Here is a 16056-nt window from a genome sequence, read left to right as displayed (position 1 = left end):
CTCCCCAAACCACAAGGCTCTCTTGAAATCCCTCCCAGCCCATTAACGAATTCTAGTGCCTGCTCCTTCTGTGTCCAGTGGTGAGTTCCTGCTCTCTGACATGCCTCTTCCAGCCATCAACAAGCTGCTCACTGTCAGTTCCACTGATGGGCCATTGATGATGAGGCCTGAGAGTTAAAATCGCCTCAGCCTCACATTGCTGAGTTTAGAACAGTTTGCCCCATCAACAACATCTTGGTTCAGGTTACAGCTCAATGTTTTTCCAACAACTTCTTCTAATGTAAATACTTTAGTGACAATTTCTGTGAAGAATCTGCTATTTTATGAACTTATTGCTGTGTCCTTTATCTAACAGTGCATTCCAATCACAGAAAAAATTCTTAGTGCAGAAAATGTAAGATGCTCATCGTGTCTGCTCTCAAGTGAGATGGCAGAGTATATTCATAATGCAGGGATTAATTTATAGAGGCCAAACCATTATCAGAATTCTGCTTATAAGTGTAATTATGAAAATAAATTGTTCAAGGTTAGAAAATTCTCAAACTTTAAGGATAGTTTCTCCTTAGAATTTCAAGCCATTTCCTTAAAGAAGCCATGCAAACAGAATGGTAACATGTACTCATACTTAGAAATGATGCATTATTGGATTTAAATATTTGCATTTTCTTTCATTAGACCTGTAACAACTCCAGCCTGCCCAATACTATTTCCAGCCTGTCTGGATTGCTTGCGGGCTTCCAGTGGGTGGATCCCTCATTGTCCGGCACTCAGAGACCCTGTATAGGGAGAGGGGGCCTGCTGAAATCCACCCACTTCCCTTTCTTCCGAATGCCCTGCCATCTCACTAGCCCGTGAGCCCCATCCCATCCTGATTCACCTGTGGCCCGGTGTCCCTCGTTGATCCTGGGCCTCTAGTGTTTGCATTGCTAGCAGATGCCACTGCTCCCCCATTGGCGCTGACAGCAATGAGGAGCTGCCAGCCTCTGATTGGTCAGTAGCTCTAGAGGGACAAGATTTCAATTCCCATGGTCCTTGATCCTAAGGAAGGCCCGCCGCTGGCCACTTAAGTGCCTGACTACCACTTAAAATGGTGGGCTACCCCGAAAGGAAGTGAAGCAGGACTGTCACCTGCTCTCCAGCCAGCAGGCGAGACCCCAGTCACCTGGATTAAATTCCACCCCTCATTTCTAGGTGGTTTCATAATAGCAACAAGTTGTTTCCATTTGACTCAAAATCAAGATGATATCATTCTTATACTGATTTATGCTTTCCTTCTCCCTCACAGAAAAATGGGTTTGAACAGTTCTGCATTAATTTTGTAAATGAGAAGCTTCAGCAGATTTTCATTGAGTTAACTCTCAAAGCTGAGCAGGTAAGAGAGTTAAAAACAAAAAACTGCGGATGCTGGAAATCGAAAACAAAAACAGAATTACCTGGAAAAACTCAGCAGGTCTGGCAGCATCGGCGGAGAAGAAAAGAGTTGACGTTTCGAGTCCTCATGACCCTTCAACAGAACAGTTCTGTTGAAGGGTCATGAGGACTCGAAACGTCAACTCTTTTCTTCTTCGCCGATGCTGCCAGACCTGCTGAGTTTTTCCAGGTAATTCTGCTTTGGTTTCAGGTAAGAGAGTTAGTGCATTTAAAATTGAAGAATCCTGCTTCGGACGCCATGAAATAGACTTCGTAGTCTTGAATACATTAACTGCAAGACTTTATTAACAGCTCATAGCTTTGTACATTTTACAGTAGTGGTTACAGGTATGGAGCTGACTGCATTCTAGGTTTTTAACCTATCTCTATCCATCTCTAGACTGACCCTGCCTCGGGGTCATGCGCCTTCTTACATTACCATGTGGGTGGTATTTTACTCAGTCCCACATTAACCCTATATGTAACAGACCAAACTACTACAAAAATAAGAAACAATACCAGTCCATCGGTTAGTATTAGTTTAACTTGGGAATACTAACTGAGCTTCCTTAGCTTCTTAGTCCCAAAAAATTGTATTTTCTAATTGAGTCAGCCAAGTCACACATTTCCATGGGATGTGAATGAAGAGGGAGGAGAGGGCGGGAAGGGAGGCAGGAAGCACCTATCCAAGTTGGACAGGAGCTACATTAAAATGAGGCAATGAATGTCCTGCGTGCCATTTTCCAATACTTTTCTTTGTCAATGATCCCGATGATGAATGAGTATCCATTAAGGATTAACTAAGGAATCAGTTGTGAATGTTCATTTAAGGAGCATATCCATTAGCTCTTGTGTGTTTTTCTTTAACTGGTACATGGGTCCTTATTATCCTTGTCCTATTTGCTTTATTTTTTTCCCTCAGCACCATTACTGGTGCCAATAAGCTTCCCAAAGGAAATTTTCCTATCTTACGTGCTTTGAAAGGAGAAAGGAGGCCTAAAGAAGGAAGACCTAACAGGTCAGGCTGCACCTGCATTTGGAAATGAAGCTGAACAAAACACTATGACAAATAGGGCAGGATTTCTGTTTTGGACAATGTCAGGGCCATTTCCGGGCCTGAGGCCCAATGCAATTTTTGAACAGCTAGCCAATCAGTGGCCAGGGTGCATGCTCGGCATCCAATTAAGAGGTGGGAACTGCTGATGTAAGGGAGAAGAGGACACCTCAAGATGGAAGCACCCTCTTGGGAGCTAGTAGCAAAGGTGAAATTATACCAGCCACAATTGCTGTAACATTAGTTTAGAGGTGGAATCCCTCCACAGCTACAAACCCAGCCATGGGGAGTGGGAGAAGAGTTACAAAGTTATTTGGAGTGCTGGCCCCTGGTCTGCCACTGGGAGGCCACCTCAATGCATTGGCTGGGATTCAGCACCGTTTGCGGGGCACTCCACTGACAAATGAAAAATTACACTTGGCATCTCCCAATGCCCTTCATCGGCCCTTTAAGGAGCTTAATTTGCTACCCACCACTTCTAGGTACGCCACTCTCTGAGGCCAGTTTTCCTGCCGTCCCACTTCATGATACAAATTAAGAACCTGCCAATGGAGACAATGTGGGAGGGTGTGAGGTCATTCACTTTGGATCCAAGAAAGAAAAATCAAAATATTTACAGTCATACAAACCTGTTATAGCAGCTTGAGCTTTGCATTATTCTGATAATTAGGTAACTCTAAAGATCACACTTCAAGTGCAAGTGTAAAATTTTTTACTATTAGTTTGTAATTAGCATTCTTATCAGAAAATTGAGGCTGATACTTTACACTTATGAGAGGTCAAGGAACATTTTTCACATTCTGATATAGATGGTTATCAAAAAACTTCATGCCCATTTCTAGGTCAGTTTCTTTTATGCATATCTTTAGGTCTGATCTGCAGTTTGTAGATTGTGACGTTCATAATTTTTTCCATTGCTAAACCATGAAGAAATAACAAGAGTTCAGTTTTATTTTGGGACTTGCTTTCTATGAAGCCACCCTAAAGCAGAAGAGTAAATGCTGCTGGTGAAATCCCTTTATACATTTTACTACATTAAAGGCGCTATAAATGCAAGCTGTTGTTATAAATCTTGGTGGGATGGAGATGACCATATTGCACTGGTGTACTATGGTGGAATCTTGCAATGGTATGACAAAATTACACTGGGTGCAAATCTTGAGGATTCAGGGAATCATCCCAAACTGATGTTAGGTTTATGGGATCTCAGTAACATTTTATTTGAGTATATTAAGAAAGTGGTTTGAAGTTAAACAAAATAAGTCTATGTTCTAGAGAGGTATCATACAACTTTATAATGAGACAATGACCTACTTAAATGAATAGCACTCTTCACAACATTTGTCTCTGCTCCCAACAGGAAGAGTATGTACAAGAGGGGATTAAATGGACCCCCATTGAATATTTCAACAACAAAATTGTCTGCGATCTTATAGAAAACAAAGTTGTAAGTGATTCTTCCATCAATTTTATTGAGGAACTAAGCAAAACCTCTGTCATTTATTGAATATCTTGTAATCGAAATGTTTTCAGATTTGCAGACTTGAACCTTATAATTCATTATCAAACATTTACTACCCATTGGGCTGAATTTTCCCCCCGTTGGAGGGGGGAAGCTGATGAGCGGGCGCGTACAGGCACACTTCCAATTGGTGCCCCCGATCGGAGGCGCAGCGCCACTTTACATGGCAGGCCAATTAAGGCCCACCCAGCGTGACATCCACAGGGAAGCGCTATGCGCCCCCTGTGCAGGCGGGGGGAAATCCCAAAATTAAGAGTGTGCTCTTTCGCGCATGCGCACGAAAGAGCGCACTCATCTTCCTGAGGCTAAGTGCTGCCTCAGGGAGATCGGCTCTTTGTGCAAAAATATTAAAAACAGAAAAAAAAAATTCTTACATGTCCCCTCATATGACAATGTCACATGAGTTGGAACATGTTCATAATTTCCAACAAAACTTTATTAAAATTTTTAAAACCCTACATGAAACCTCATCCCGCCTGTGGATGAGGTTTCATGTTTTTTCCAATTCCCGCCGGGGCTCCTGGCCTCTCCACCGACCTTAAGGTTGAACAGGCAGGTCCACTAATTACTTTAATTGATCTGTCAATGGCCTCAATTGGCCATTGACAGGTCGGCGGGCGCACAGCTGTTTTGCTACGCCCCCCGCCTTCCTGAAAATTTAAATGAAGCGGGGTGACATCGGAAGTTCCGCCTGACGTCATTCCACGTCATTTTACGTGTCGCAGGGCATGCCCCGCCCCCATTTGCCGACAGTAAAATTCTGCCCATTTTGTGTGTTACAAGCGTAGCCAGGAATATCACTGTGCTCTCACACAATTAGCCTTGACGGTCCAAATAGAAATTTTATTCATTATTTTTTATTTATTTAATCTCCTAATATGGAGTATTAAAGTGCAATTCATAAGTGAAATCCACTACAAATCACATTTCATACCTGTTTATCAATAAAAGATGGACATTTTTATATATATGTTTAATGGAGTAGATTGCATTGCTGGTAAAGTGATTGTAAGACTGCTTTGGGTAGGAATTCATTTTGGACAGAGTGCAAATCAGGTGATCGTGAATTGAAAGCCCATCTTACACTTTCCCCCAATTTTTTTTCCAGTTGAAACCAAGTCCAGATTGCTCGGTCTTTTCTATTTCCAGAATTTTCCAGCATGCCTTTTAAGAGTTGTCTTCCATTCTCCTCAAAAACCAAATATCTTTTTGTGAGCCAGAGGGAAGGTGCGCCAGGAGTGCCCAGTTCCCTGGCTCATTCAGGAGCTGGCATAGTGCTGGAGGGAACAGGGAACATGTGCATGATACTGGCATAACCAACGGTATCAATGCCCTGTGGATTTTGGGGCCATTGTTTCTGAATGAAACTTGAAGCAGTGCTGTTTGCCTTTCAATGGGCATCATGCTGCACTTGTTAGCTTAAGCTACTTTAAAAAGTGCTCAAAAGAATGAGATTAACTTGATTGCAATAAAAGTGTGCATTTTCAAACAAAAAGGACAGCATTAAGAGATTCCAAGGACATTATTCAGTTTTAGGATTTGAGTGGCATTAACATTTGGTTAAACTTTTGGATTGTGTAGTTTACTTTGGACTACATCACTATTTTGTAATTCATTCCCTGATGTCCATTATTGTAAAAGCTTTATGTTGCACTATTTTAGGTGAGGTTTCCAAAGTGAACTCCTTTCTTGTCCTCAATGTGCACAGTTTAAATGTATTGAGTCTGTTCCTGTGTGTCCATGTTCTCAGAATCCACCTGGAATTATGAGTGTCCTGGATGATGTCTGTGCCACTATGCATGCCACAGGAGAAGGGGCAGATTCAACCCTGTTACAGAAACTCCAGGCTGCAGTAGGATGTCATGACCATTTTAACAGCTGGAACCAAGGATTTATAATACATCACTACGCTGGAAAGGTATGTATCATCCTGTATAGTTCAATATTGCTACAAGACAAACATCATTGCTGTATAGACATTCAAGCAATATGTGTGTCTGGGGTTCCAGTTGCATCCACTTGCCAGCTCCCTTTGTCACTTCATAGCAGCAGAGGAAAGCAACCCTTGTGGACCTTGGCTTACAGTTTATTCCTCCAGTTTACAGCTAAAAGGAAGCTCTGTGTAAAAGATGAACAAAAGAAACAACAAAGTAGCTATAAAGATAAGTAAATGTCATGAAACCCAAGACAAACAAGTAGAAGATCTAAAACCAAATCAAAAAGGAGCTCTTCTAATGCTTTAGACAATACACGCAGGTAATGTCACATTGAGAAATATTGAATAGGACTTTTTGACCTCTGGTCTCTGCTAAGTTAAACCTCTCAATCAGCCTCTAATGTTGCCCCTAATGCTGCCACACTCAGAAAGGAATGTGTGGAAATTGAGAGAGAATAGGATCAAACAGAGTTACGTTGCCTCCAGCATGACATAGGCTGCAAAGGCTCACAAATGAAGAATGCTCACTTCAGTGAGGTAGCAGCTGGCTTTAAAGGGTCTGTAGAACTACCTTCAAAAAGTTGGAGTCAGGTGAAAAGGAGAAGCATTCCATGGGAAGCCTAGGCAAAAGAAGTAATAGATACAGGTTAGCCAAAAGCAATGTACTGGTGATAGTTTGATGAGATAAAACAATACAAATTGGTAAACAAAACATTGGCAAAACAAAAACAAATTGGCTTTGACTCAATGAGTAACGCATCCGGATCAACAACTTTGGGTTCAGGATTTTTAGTGGCCATCGCTCCAGCAGCAGAAGTCCCGTTCCTTGACCCTCAAGTCAGTACCAGCTAGTGAGTAGCCAGAAATTCAGATCCTGCAGCAGAAAAGGGTCCATTTGTTTGCTAGCAGATCAAACTCAATTCAACAGTATTGATAAACCAAAAACCAAGTAACATAAGCCAACAGCTTTAATGAAATGTCTTTTGTGGGAATGACCAGAGAACAAAATAGCTAAAAGCAAGATCATTGGAAAGCAGGCTGAAGAGTTAGGAACATAGAGATTTCAACTGGTTGATAGGACCATAGGAGCAGGAGTAGGTCATTTAGCCCCTCAATGAACTCATGGCCGATCTGTGACCTAAGTCCACATACCTGCCATTGTGCCATATCCTGTAATACTTCTGGTTAACAGAAAATCCATCAATCTCAGATTTAAAATTTACCATTGACCCAGCAGTTTGAGGAAGGGGGTTCTGAATTTCTACCACCATTTGTGTGTAGAAGCGTTCCGAACTTCATCCCTGAAAGGACAGTCTCTGATTTTTAGGCTATGTCCCCCAGTCCCCCAGTCTTCGATTCCACAAACAGTGAAAATGGTTTCTCTTCATCCACACTATCAGCTCCCCTTAATGCCTTGAACTTCAATCAAATCATCCCTTACCCTCCTGAATTCCAGGGAATACAATCCTAATTTGTGTAATCCTTCCTCATAATTAAATCCTTGGAGTTCAGGCATTACTCCAATAAGTTCCCTGCAGTCCCTTCAAAGCCAATATATCTTTCCTAAGGTTTGGTGCCCAGAACTGTACAAAGTACTTCAGGTTTGGTCTAACTAACAGTAGCATGATTTCTCCCAATGGTATTCTAGTTCCTCTACATAAAGGCTAGCAGCCCATTACTCTTTTTGATTATTTTTTGTACCTGCCCATGACATCCTAATGATCTATGTACCTGAATCCCGTAGCCTCTTTAAACTTCCACTGCTTCTCATTTTTCACCATTTGGAAAATGCTCTAATCCATATTTTAGGTTGAAAGTTGATGACCTTACACTTACCTATTTAAAATCCATTCACCACAGTTTTGCACATTTAATTAATTTGTTATGTGGCTCTGTTATTTTTTGCTTCCATGTTACAATGCCACCTATGTTTATGTAATTGGCAAACTTAGATATGTGTTTCTGTACTCTGTCATCTAAATTATTGATAAATCATGAACAGTTTAGACACCAACACAGATCTAAGTAAGAAACCAATAGTCACATCCTGCCAGTTAGGGTACCTGCAAATTATCCCTACTCGCTGGACAGAATTTCATGGTCCCCTGCTGGCGGGTTTGCAAGTGGGGGACCCATAAAGTTCTCCCGATGGCCTTCCCGCTGCCCTCCCACCCATCCCCAACTTTTTCGTAAGTTTAAGCAGGGCAGATGAGACCTGGGCCAGCCTATCCACCTTTGCCCCAATTGAGGCTCTTAAGTAGCCATTGGCCATTTACTTCCCAGCTTCAATTTGAAGGTTGGTGGAAGTTCAGGGGCAGGGGATGGCAGGCAGGTCACCCTGCTTGAGCCTCAGGCAAAAATGAGGGGGAAACCACTTTTTGGGGCCAACCAGGCACCCTCCCCCAATGTCTGCCCCCACCCCCCGGCCTCAGTGGGTGCTCCCTTACCCCTTGGCTTCTCCATCATGACCACCACTCTCCACCTCCTTCCAATACCCTCCACACCGACCTCCACCACCCCCCATATCCCCCCCCGCCCCCACCCCAGCCTCACCTCCCCTCCTGCCATGGCAGTCCCTGCAGTTATCTGGTCCTGGACTTTTGGGCTTAGATCTGGGCACTGCCTGTAGTCCCAGTCCTGGCCACTGCTGCCACTACCCCTGCTGGGACTAGAGAGCTGCTAGTCAATCTGATTGGCTGGCTGCTCACTGAAGCGGGACTACCATAAGTGAGGGTTGAGGTCCCCGAGTGTTAAATGGCTGTGGGGCTGTTGTGATTGGTGGGGACATGTTCCCCACCAACTCTTCAGGTAGCAGGGCAAGAAACCCCACCATCCAAAAAATCCTGCCTTCTGTGTCTGCTATTCAGCCAATCTCTTAACCAGATCACTAATTTACCTCAATTCCAAGATCTTCAACTTTAGCCAAAAGTCTCTTCTGATGGACTTTATTGAATGCCTTCTGGAAGTCAATTTAAAGAATATCAATAGACATTCCCTTGTCGACTGTTTTAGTCGCCTCTTCAATAACTTCAGTGAGGTTCATCAGGCATAACCTACCATTTATAAATCCATGCTGTCTCTCTCTCTGATCAACTGAAAATATTCAAGATGTTCGGTTACTTATTGTTAACTCCAGAATTTTTCTGACAACAGTTGTTAGATTAACTGATCTGTAATTCCATGGCTTCTCTCTCTCACTTATCTTAAATAGCAGAGTCATATACAATTTCCAAATCTAAAGAAACAGTTGCAGAACTAAGAGAACTTTCAAAGATCATAGTTAAGGCATTTGAAATGTTCTCTGCTTCCTTTAAAACACTCGGATGAAAACCATCTGGACCTGAGAGTTTGACACTCTTTAGTGCCATTATTTCCTTCATTATTGTCAATTTGCTTCTGTTAATTTTAGTGCATTTTAGAATCCCTGATTCAGCTTGGGTTGCCTGGCATGTTATCCTCTTCCTCTATTGTAAATGGTAGTAAGGGGAGGTAATGGCATTTTGGTATTGTTACTGGACTATTATTCCAGAGACCCAGGTTAATGCTCTGGGGACCTGGGTTCAGATCTCACCATGGCAAATGGTGAAATTTGAATCCAATAAAAATCAGGAATTAAAAGTCTAAAGATGGCCAACAAAACCATTGTTGTAAAATCCCATCTGGCTCCCTAACTTTAGGGAAGGAAATCTGCTGTCCCTTTTTGGTCTGGCCTAAATGGGATTCCAGACCCACAGCCATGTGGTTGACTCTTAAATGGGCAATAAATGCTGGCCTGGCCAGTGATGCCCACATCCCATGAACAAATATAAAAAAATAGCAAAGTTGGCATTCAGTTTCCATTTAGGAATAGTCTTTTATCAGTTTTTAAGGGGCCACATTGATCTTAACCAGCTTTTTGTGCAGTTGTGCAATGTGAACAATGAATCTGTCAACTGCTTTCTAAGTTGATGGACAGCCACAAAGCTTATGTTGCATATGACTCCTATTGCACGTGGGGAGTAACCTGTTGCATAGACATTAATTTAACAGTGCCATGATTATAGTGGAGATAGAGCCCAGGTCAAGTGAAAGCAGGTGGGAAATGCCTCTACCATATCCCAAGAGAATTACAACCTTCTGATACATCGGCCCTAATATTTACTGAGGTGTGGTTGAAGATGAGGTGGGAGAGAGGGCAGGAGCTATGGTTAGGAAACCTGAAATCACACTTGTTCTTCCTGACCCACAAACAGTGCTGTAAAGACACTTGCCCTATGGATCCAGACATTCTGACCCCCTGAGAACAGAATGGGCACACAACCCTCATCCCCCCTCCATTAAAAATGGAAGTGAATGGGTTCAAGGTGTGTTTGAAACTTTTAACATTTGTACTTCTCGCCTGTTTTTGAGGATTAAAGTTATCTCCATTGTCTATTGGGGACTTTGAGATGTGAGCCTGACTCAAATGCAGGGATCTGAGCAGAAGATATATTTGATGTGAGCCTGTGCTTCCAGAGTTGCCCCTCCTCATTATGCAGTTCTTCCTCTTCAAAGTCAAGGTACAGAGGAACCCCCTTTTCAAAAATGCAGGAGAATTGCACCTCATGAAGCCTGAGGTTCAGAGTAAGAAACAAAGGGCATTGGGAGAAAGAGGGATTAATAATTTCACATAGTATCTCTACATTTGAGTTTTGTTTGAAATATTTCACTGCAGGTATCCTATGATGTAAATGGATTTTGTGAGCGCAACAGAGACGTCCTCTTCACCGATTTGATAGAGCTAATGCAAACCAGTGAATAGTAGGTTATTGACTTTTCATCTCATATATGCTAAATATAGTCCTCATTTCAATCAACTGTTGAAAACTCTCTGGCTTTCAAATTAGATATTTAGTTTCCCTCATTAGATATCAACGACTTGTGCAGCTGTGCTCTGAAATTGGAACAGATAAACGTGTTTGGGTTTCTAATTTTAAATGTGTTAGCACCTAATCTAGCGGGTGGGGTGGGGGTCCTGCAGGAGGTGGGTGCAGCAGTTAGCTCAGTGGGCTAAATGACTATATTAAAGCCATCAGCATGGGGTTCAATCCCTATTCTGGCTGAGGTACATGAGGGGCCTGCCTCCTCAGCCCACCCTACTGGGAAATAATCACCAAGGACTGCCTTCAGCTGAGAACTGGAGAAGTAGGGCGGAAAATGGTGTTTTACCCACCGGCCGCAGTGGCGGGTTTTCTCTCCGTATCGTCCCAAACCTGCTGCATCAATTATGCATTCCTGGGAAACATGCCATCTCCATGGCAGCAGGCTCTCATTCACCCACCATGCCATCACCTCGCCGCTTCATCACACCTTCATCACATATTTAAAGTGCAGCCACACACACATACCCCAGTGCTTCCAGCCCACGACTGCTGCACAGAAGACATGGCCCCGAATGGCAAAAGGATGACAGCCCCCAATTTGCAGGTTCAATGACGCATCCCTCGAGCTCCTTTTGGATGCAGTGGAGGATCACCATGATGTCTTCTACCCCCACTCTGGTTATAGGTTGGGCAGCAACCTAACTAATCCAGCTTGGGAGGCAGAGGCAGTGGTGGTCAGTGCCAATGCCCTGCAATAGAGGGCAACCACCCAATGCCACAAGAGGATGAATCATGTCCTCCGTTCTGCCAAGGTAAGTCATTCTTCTCATCACTCTCAACTCACACACTCATAAACCCATCACACATCCACAGGGATCTCACTCACTGCCAGTTCAAGGGACATCACCATTCACTCTCTCTCACATACCTTCATTGTCCTCATCCCATCCATGGGACCACGCGCCACCCACACAGGCCAGGCATACTTAACATCTGGCCTGGCAGGCGCCTGCTTACACTCTCTCTATCTCTATTTATGCAGGACAAGCTGGCACACAACAAGAAGGAGAGTTCATAGACCGGTGGAGGAATAACTGAAATTAGGGTCCTCACGGACATGGAAAACAGAGCCACCCGGCTGGCCGACGAGGATTTGGGCCATTCCTGTGCTGACACTGAGGTCGGCCGTGCTCTGCCAATTGAGGATCCAGCAGTACAACATCCATCAGACAACCATGCTGTGAGTGATGTGTCCTCTTTCACAGCCACTGCCATGTATAAATTATCTCTCCTTGCTTCCGCAGGCACATCTGCCAAACAGCCGAGGGAGTCCATGACCCACGGCCTGTAATCAAGCTCCATAGAAACTCGGAAGAGGAACCTGAAGACACCCTCCATGAAGTCCCGTCACAGCGCTCACCCACACCCTTCACCAGTGCAGAGACCCACACCTCGGTGGGACCTAGCTTTAGAATAGCCTTGAAGTCACAATCTGGTGAGCACATCACACTGCCTGATCAACAGCAGGTGGAGGCAGGGATTTCCCCGGTATCTAGCACTTGAAGGACTGCTGAGGCCAGAAATTTGCTGAGTCCGAGTCAGATGATGAGCCTCTGGACTCGTTCGTGTCACAGTTGCTGGAGCTGCAAAGGCAAGTTTGGGAACGTCAGTCCGCTGCACTCCTCAGATTGCATGGCATGATGGAGGAGTCCATCTGCCTTCAGGCTGAGGTGATAGCGCTGGCATGCCAACACACCGAGGTCAACACTGGTAGGATGGCAGCCGCCATGGAGACCCTGGACTAGGACGTTACTCCTGCACTGCTGCACGGGCTGAACTCCATCTCTGATGCCTTAGTTGGCCTCCAACAGTGTGTATGCGAGAGGGGTGCGGGGCAGCTCAATCTCACTCCAGCTATCCCTTCTCCTCAAGGAGTCAGCCAGGGGCCCTTGGGCACCCATAAGGAGGAGGATCAGCAGGTGCACGCTCAAGGGCCATCCACCCAGGTGGCGCTGGGAGTGTCTGGCCCATCTGAAGCCCCTCTTCCTGTAACCCCAGCAGCTCCAGTTTCACAGGCTGAGGCGGGTGCCACTGCCACACAGCAGGTCCCCGAAAGCAGGCAACAGCCCTCCAAGTCTCAGCCCTCCAGAAGACGCCCATCAAGGTCATCACAGACAGGGCGTAGCAGTCAGCAGGCTGCCTCCACCTCTGCTGTGGATGACCAGGAGCACCCAAGATGTAGAGGCAGGGTCAGGGAGGTTAAGAAGATGTAGTTACACAGCCTGGGCACAGGTGTTAATCACTTGTACATAATGTTCACTATTGTCAAAATACTCCAAGAATGTTTCCCTGCCTATGACTCCTTGTTCCATTGAGCAGTGTCCGTGTCACTCAGATGTGAAACGTTTCTACACAAGATAAAGGCAGGTGCCTCAGTCCAGGGTCTCTTCCCTGTGCTTTGTGCAGCCTTCAGACCAAAGTGATGGTCCGGCCTCACACTCCCTGGACACATTACTGATTCCTGCACCTCGATGGTGCTTGCTATTGCTGCCAGAATGTTGTGGGCAGGCGTCACAGAGTTCTGTCATTCTCTCTGTGTGCTCTCAGCACCTTTAAGGTGGGGGTGGCCCCCCATCTCTTCAGCATCAGTGACCCAGTGATGCTGTGCTCCTGAAGGGGTCAGGTGCTGAAGATGGACAAAGGATCAGATGCTTTTAAAGTTTCATGGCTGTGTCTTTATGATATGACCCTGATCACAGAGCATAAGCGAGCTGCCCTCAGCCAGGCAGGAGTCAGAGATTCTCAGAGGCTATGTGAAGATCTATGGAGTGTCCTCACTTCATGTTGTCATCATCCTCCTGTGACCATGCGACTATTAGGGCCTCCACTGTGTCCCCATGACAGGAGCATTCTCACAGAGGGTATATGAGCTGCCAGAGGCCAGATTGGAGTCAAACGTTCACAGTTGCAATGTGAGGATCTATGGTGTCTCCTCACTGCATGTCATCATCATCCTCCACAAATCTCACAGCTATGAGGGCCTCCCAAGTGCCTGCCCCATCAGACCAGTGCCAGGGCCTCATCACTGTCATCATCGCCTTCGAGGACCTCCTCACCCTCGTCACGGTCGATGTCCTCCTCATCATAAGAGACCTCCAGCTCCTCCAACTTCTCCTCAGCCAGCCCCTCACCCCGTTGCAGCGCTAGGTTGTAAAGGACACAACAGGCAATACCGATGCCTGACATCCTCTGTGGACTGTATTGCAGGGCTCCACCAGACCGGTCCAGGCACTGGATCCTCATTTTCAGCATCCCGATGGTCTGCTCCACCAAGGTGCAAGTTGCAGCATGAGCCTCATTATACATTCACTCTGCTGCAGTCTGAGGTCGCTGCACGGGTGTCATCAGTCACATCCTCTGCGGGTGGCCCTTGTCCCCAAGGAGCCATCCCTACAGCTTCTGTGGACCCTGGAAGATGTCAGGGAACTGTGACCAACTGAGAACATAAGAGTTGTGGACACTCCCTGGACACCGTGCGCAGACCTGCAGGATGTGTTTGTGGTGGTCGCACATCAGCTGCACATTCAGCGAATGGAAGCCCTTGAGGTTAGTTGACCACTTGTTGCGACAGAGATCTGAGCACCACGTGAGTTCAGTTGATTGCACCCTGTACCAGTGGAAAAACTGAGATCTGGGCAAATCCAATCACTCTTGCATCCTGGCTCTCCTGGTACTGGGCAAAATGCACAAACTTGTGTGCCCTCACAGAGGTGGCATCCATGATCTCCTGGATACATTTATGGTGCCGCTATCACTTTCACAGCCACTGGCAATGGATGCCCTCCATGTCCCAGTGGCGCCAAACCTGCAGTAGCTGGCAGATGTGACCGACCAGTTGCCTAGACATATGCAGTCTTCGGCAACATTGGTTCTCAGTCATCAGCAGGAATGAAAGGCGGCGTCTTTAGGCCCTGGGTCTAGCTAGGTGCCGACCAGCAATGGCTCACTGTGGCTCTTCAGCGGCATGTGTGGGAGCCTCAGCCGCCCCTTCTTCTAGGGGGTGCTGTTCCTCCCTCTGCGCAGCCAAGCGCTTCTGTCGCTCTCTTCTCCATCGTCTTCGCTCTCTGTAAGCCACGAGGTATACAGCTAGTTCACCAGGCTCCATGATTCTGATTTACCCCTTCTGCAGGATGAAGGAGAGAGACGCATGGGTTAGCATGGGTGTACTAAGAACCTGTCCTGGTTAAGTCTGAAGGCCCCTTAACGCATCCCAGACAGTGCTGGCCACCACTTGGATGGCCAGAGAATAGTGCGCTGCATGGCTGCCCAAGCACAGCAATGATTTCACATTGAAATAAACATTATCATACCAGTCTACTCCTGAGTGAGGATGACACTCTGTAGGAACAATGCAGTAACTCTTCCAATAACAAGTGAGAAGCATACACCATCGAGTTCACATTGAAATCTATCACTTGTGAGCTACAAAAGTTCCTAACTCACTGGCCCCTTTCAGTATTGCCTTTAATCCAAACCCATTGGCTTAGTTCGTTGCAGCTAAAAGGAAGCAGAGGAAAGCAATAAAACCACCTCCAGTGCAGATAAGATCGTTGCTCAGGATTGCATGACCATGAATATCAGAACATTTAGGAGGGGGACATTTTGCAGAAGAAATCAGTTATTTCTCACAAAACATTTAGAGAGGGAATTCTGACTGTGGTGTTCCACAGGGCTCGGTGTTGGGACCCTTGCTGTTTGTGTTATATATTAACCATAGAAAACAACAGTGACACATATCAGCATAACCTAGCCCAATCCCCTCTGCTCCTAATGCATGAGACAAATCCAGCTCATCAACCAACCCCCAGCAGTAATGACCAAACTGCAGTTTGCAATACATGGTGGCACCTGACAACACAACATTGCTGATGACCATCCAGTTGGTTTCAGTCCAAGTTCACAGTACAGCATACTGGTGGCTGGAAGTTAGAGGTTGGATGAAGGTCACTGTCTTTGTGTTGTCCCAGTGGCTCATCTGGTCATGTTGTGCCCAAAACGGATATGATCCATAGAGACCAAGGTGGCTGACAGGTTTGACTGGGCGATTTGGATGTGAACATGGGGGGCACGATTGGGAAATTTGTAGATGACACAAAGATTGGCCGAGTAGTGGATAGTGTAGAGGATAGCCATAATCCCCAAAATGATATTGATGGGTTGGTGGAGTGGGCGGTAAAGTTGCAGATGGATTTTAACATAGAGAAGTGTGAGGTCATACATTTAGGGAGGTCAA

At 45.5% G+C, this 16056-nt stretch overlaps 1 protein-coding gene across 1 annotated transcript in view; it reads left to right on the top strand.

The window, feature by feature from the left end:
• myo1f (myosin IF) overlaps positions 1–16056 on the top strand; it is a 173686-nt gene that overhangs the window by 112532 nt on the left and 45098 nt on the right. The window contains exons 12-15 of the mRNA XM_041205394.1: positions 1286–1372; positions 3825–3911; positions 5737–5904; positions 10616–10701. Of these exons, the coding sequence (XP_041061328.1) occupies positions 1286–1372; positions 3825–3911; positions 5737–5904; positions 10616–10701 (428 nt within the window). The remainder of the gene's footprint in view (positions 1–1285; positions 1373–3824; positions 3912–5736; positions 5905–10615; positions 10702–16056) is intronic.

This window comes from Carcharodon carcharias, chromosome 14 (genome assembly GCF_017639515.1).
Source record: "Carcharodon carcharias isolate sCarCar2 chromosome 14, sCarCar2.pri, whole genome shotgun sequence".
Lineage (NCBI taxonomy): Eukaryota > Metazoa > Chordata > Chondrichthyes > Lamniformes > Lamnidae > Carcharodon > Carcharodon carcharias.
The sequence above is the reverse complement of the archived record's forward strand: the minus strand, read 5'-3'. Positions and strand labels throughout refer to the sequence as shown.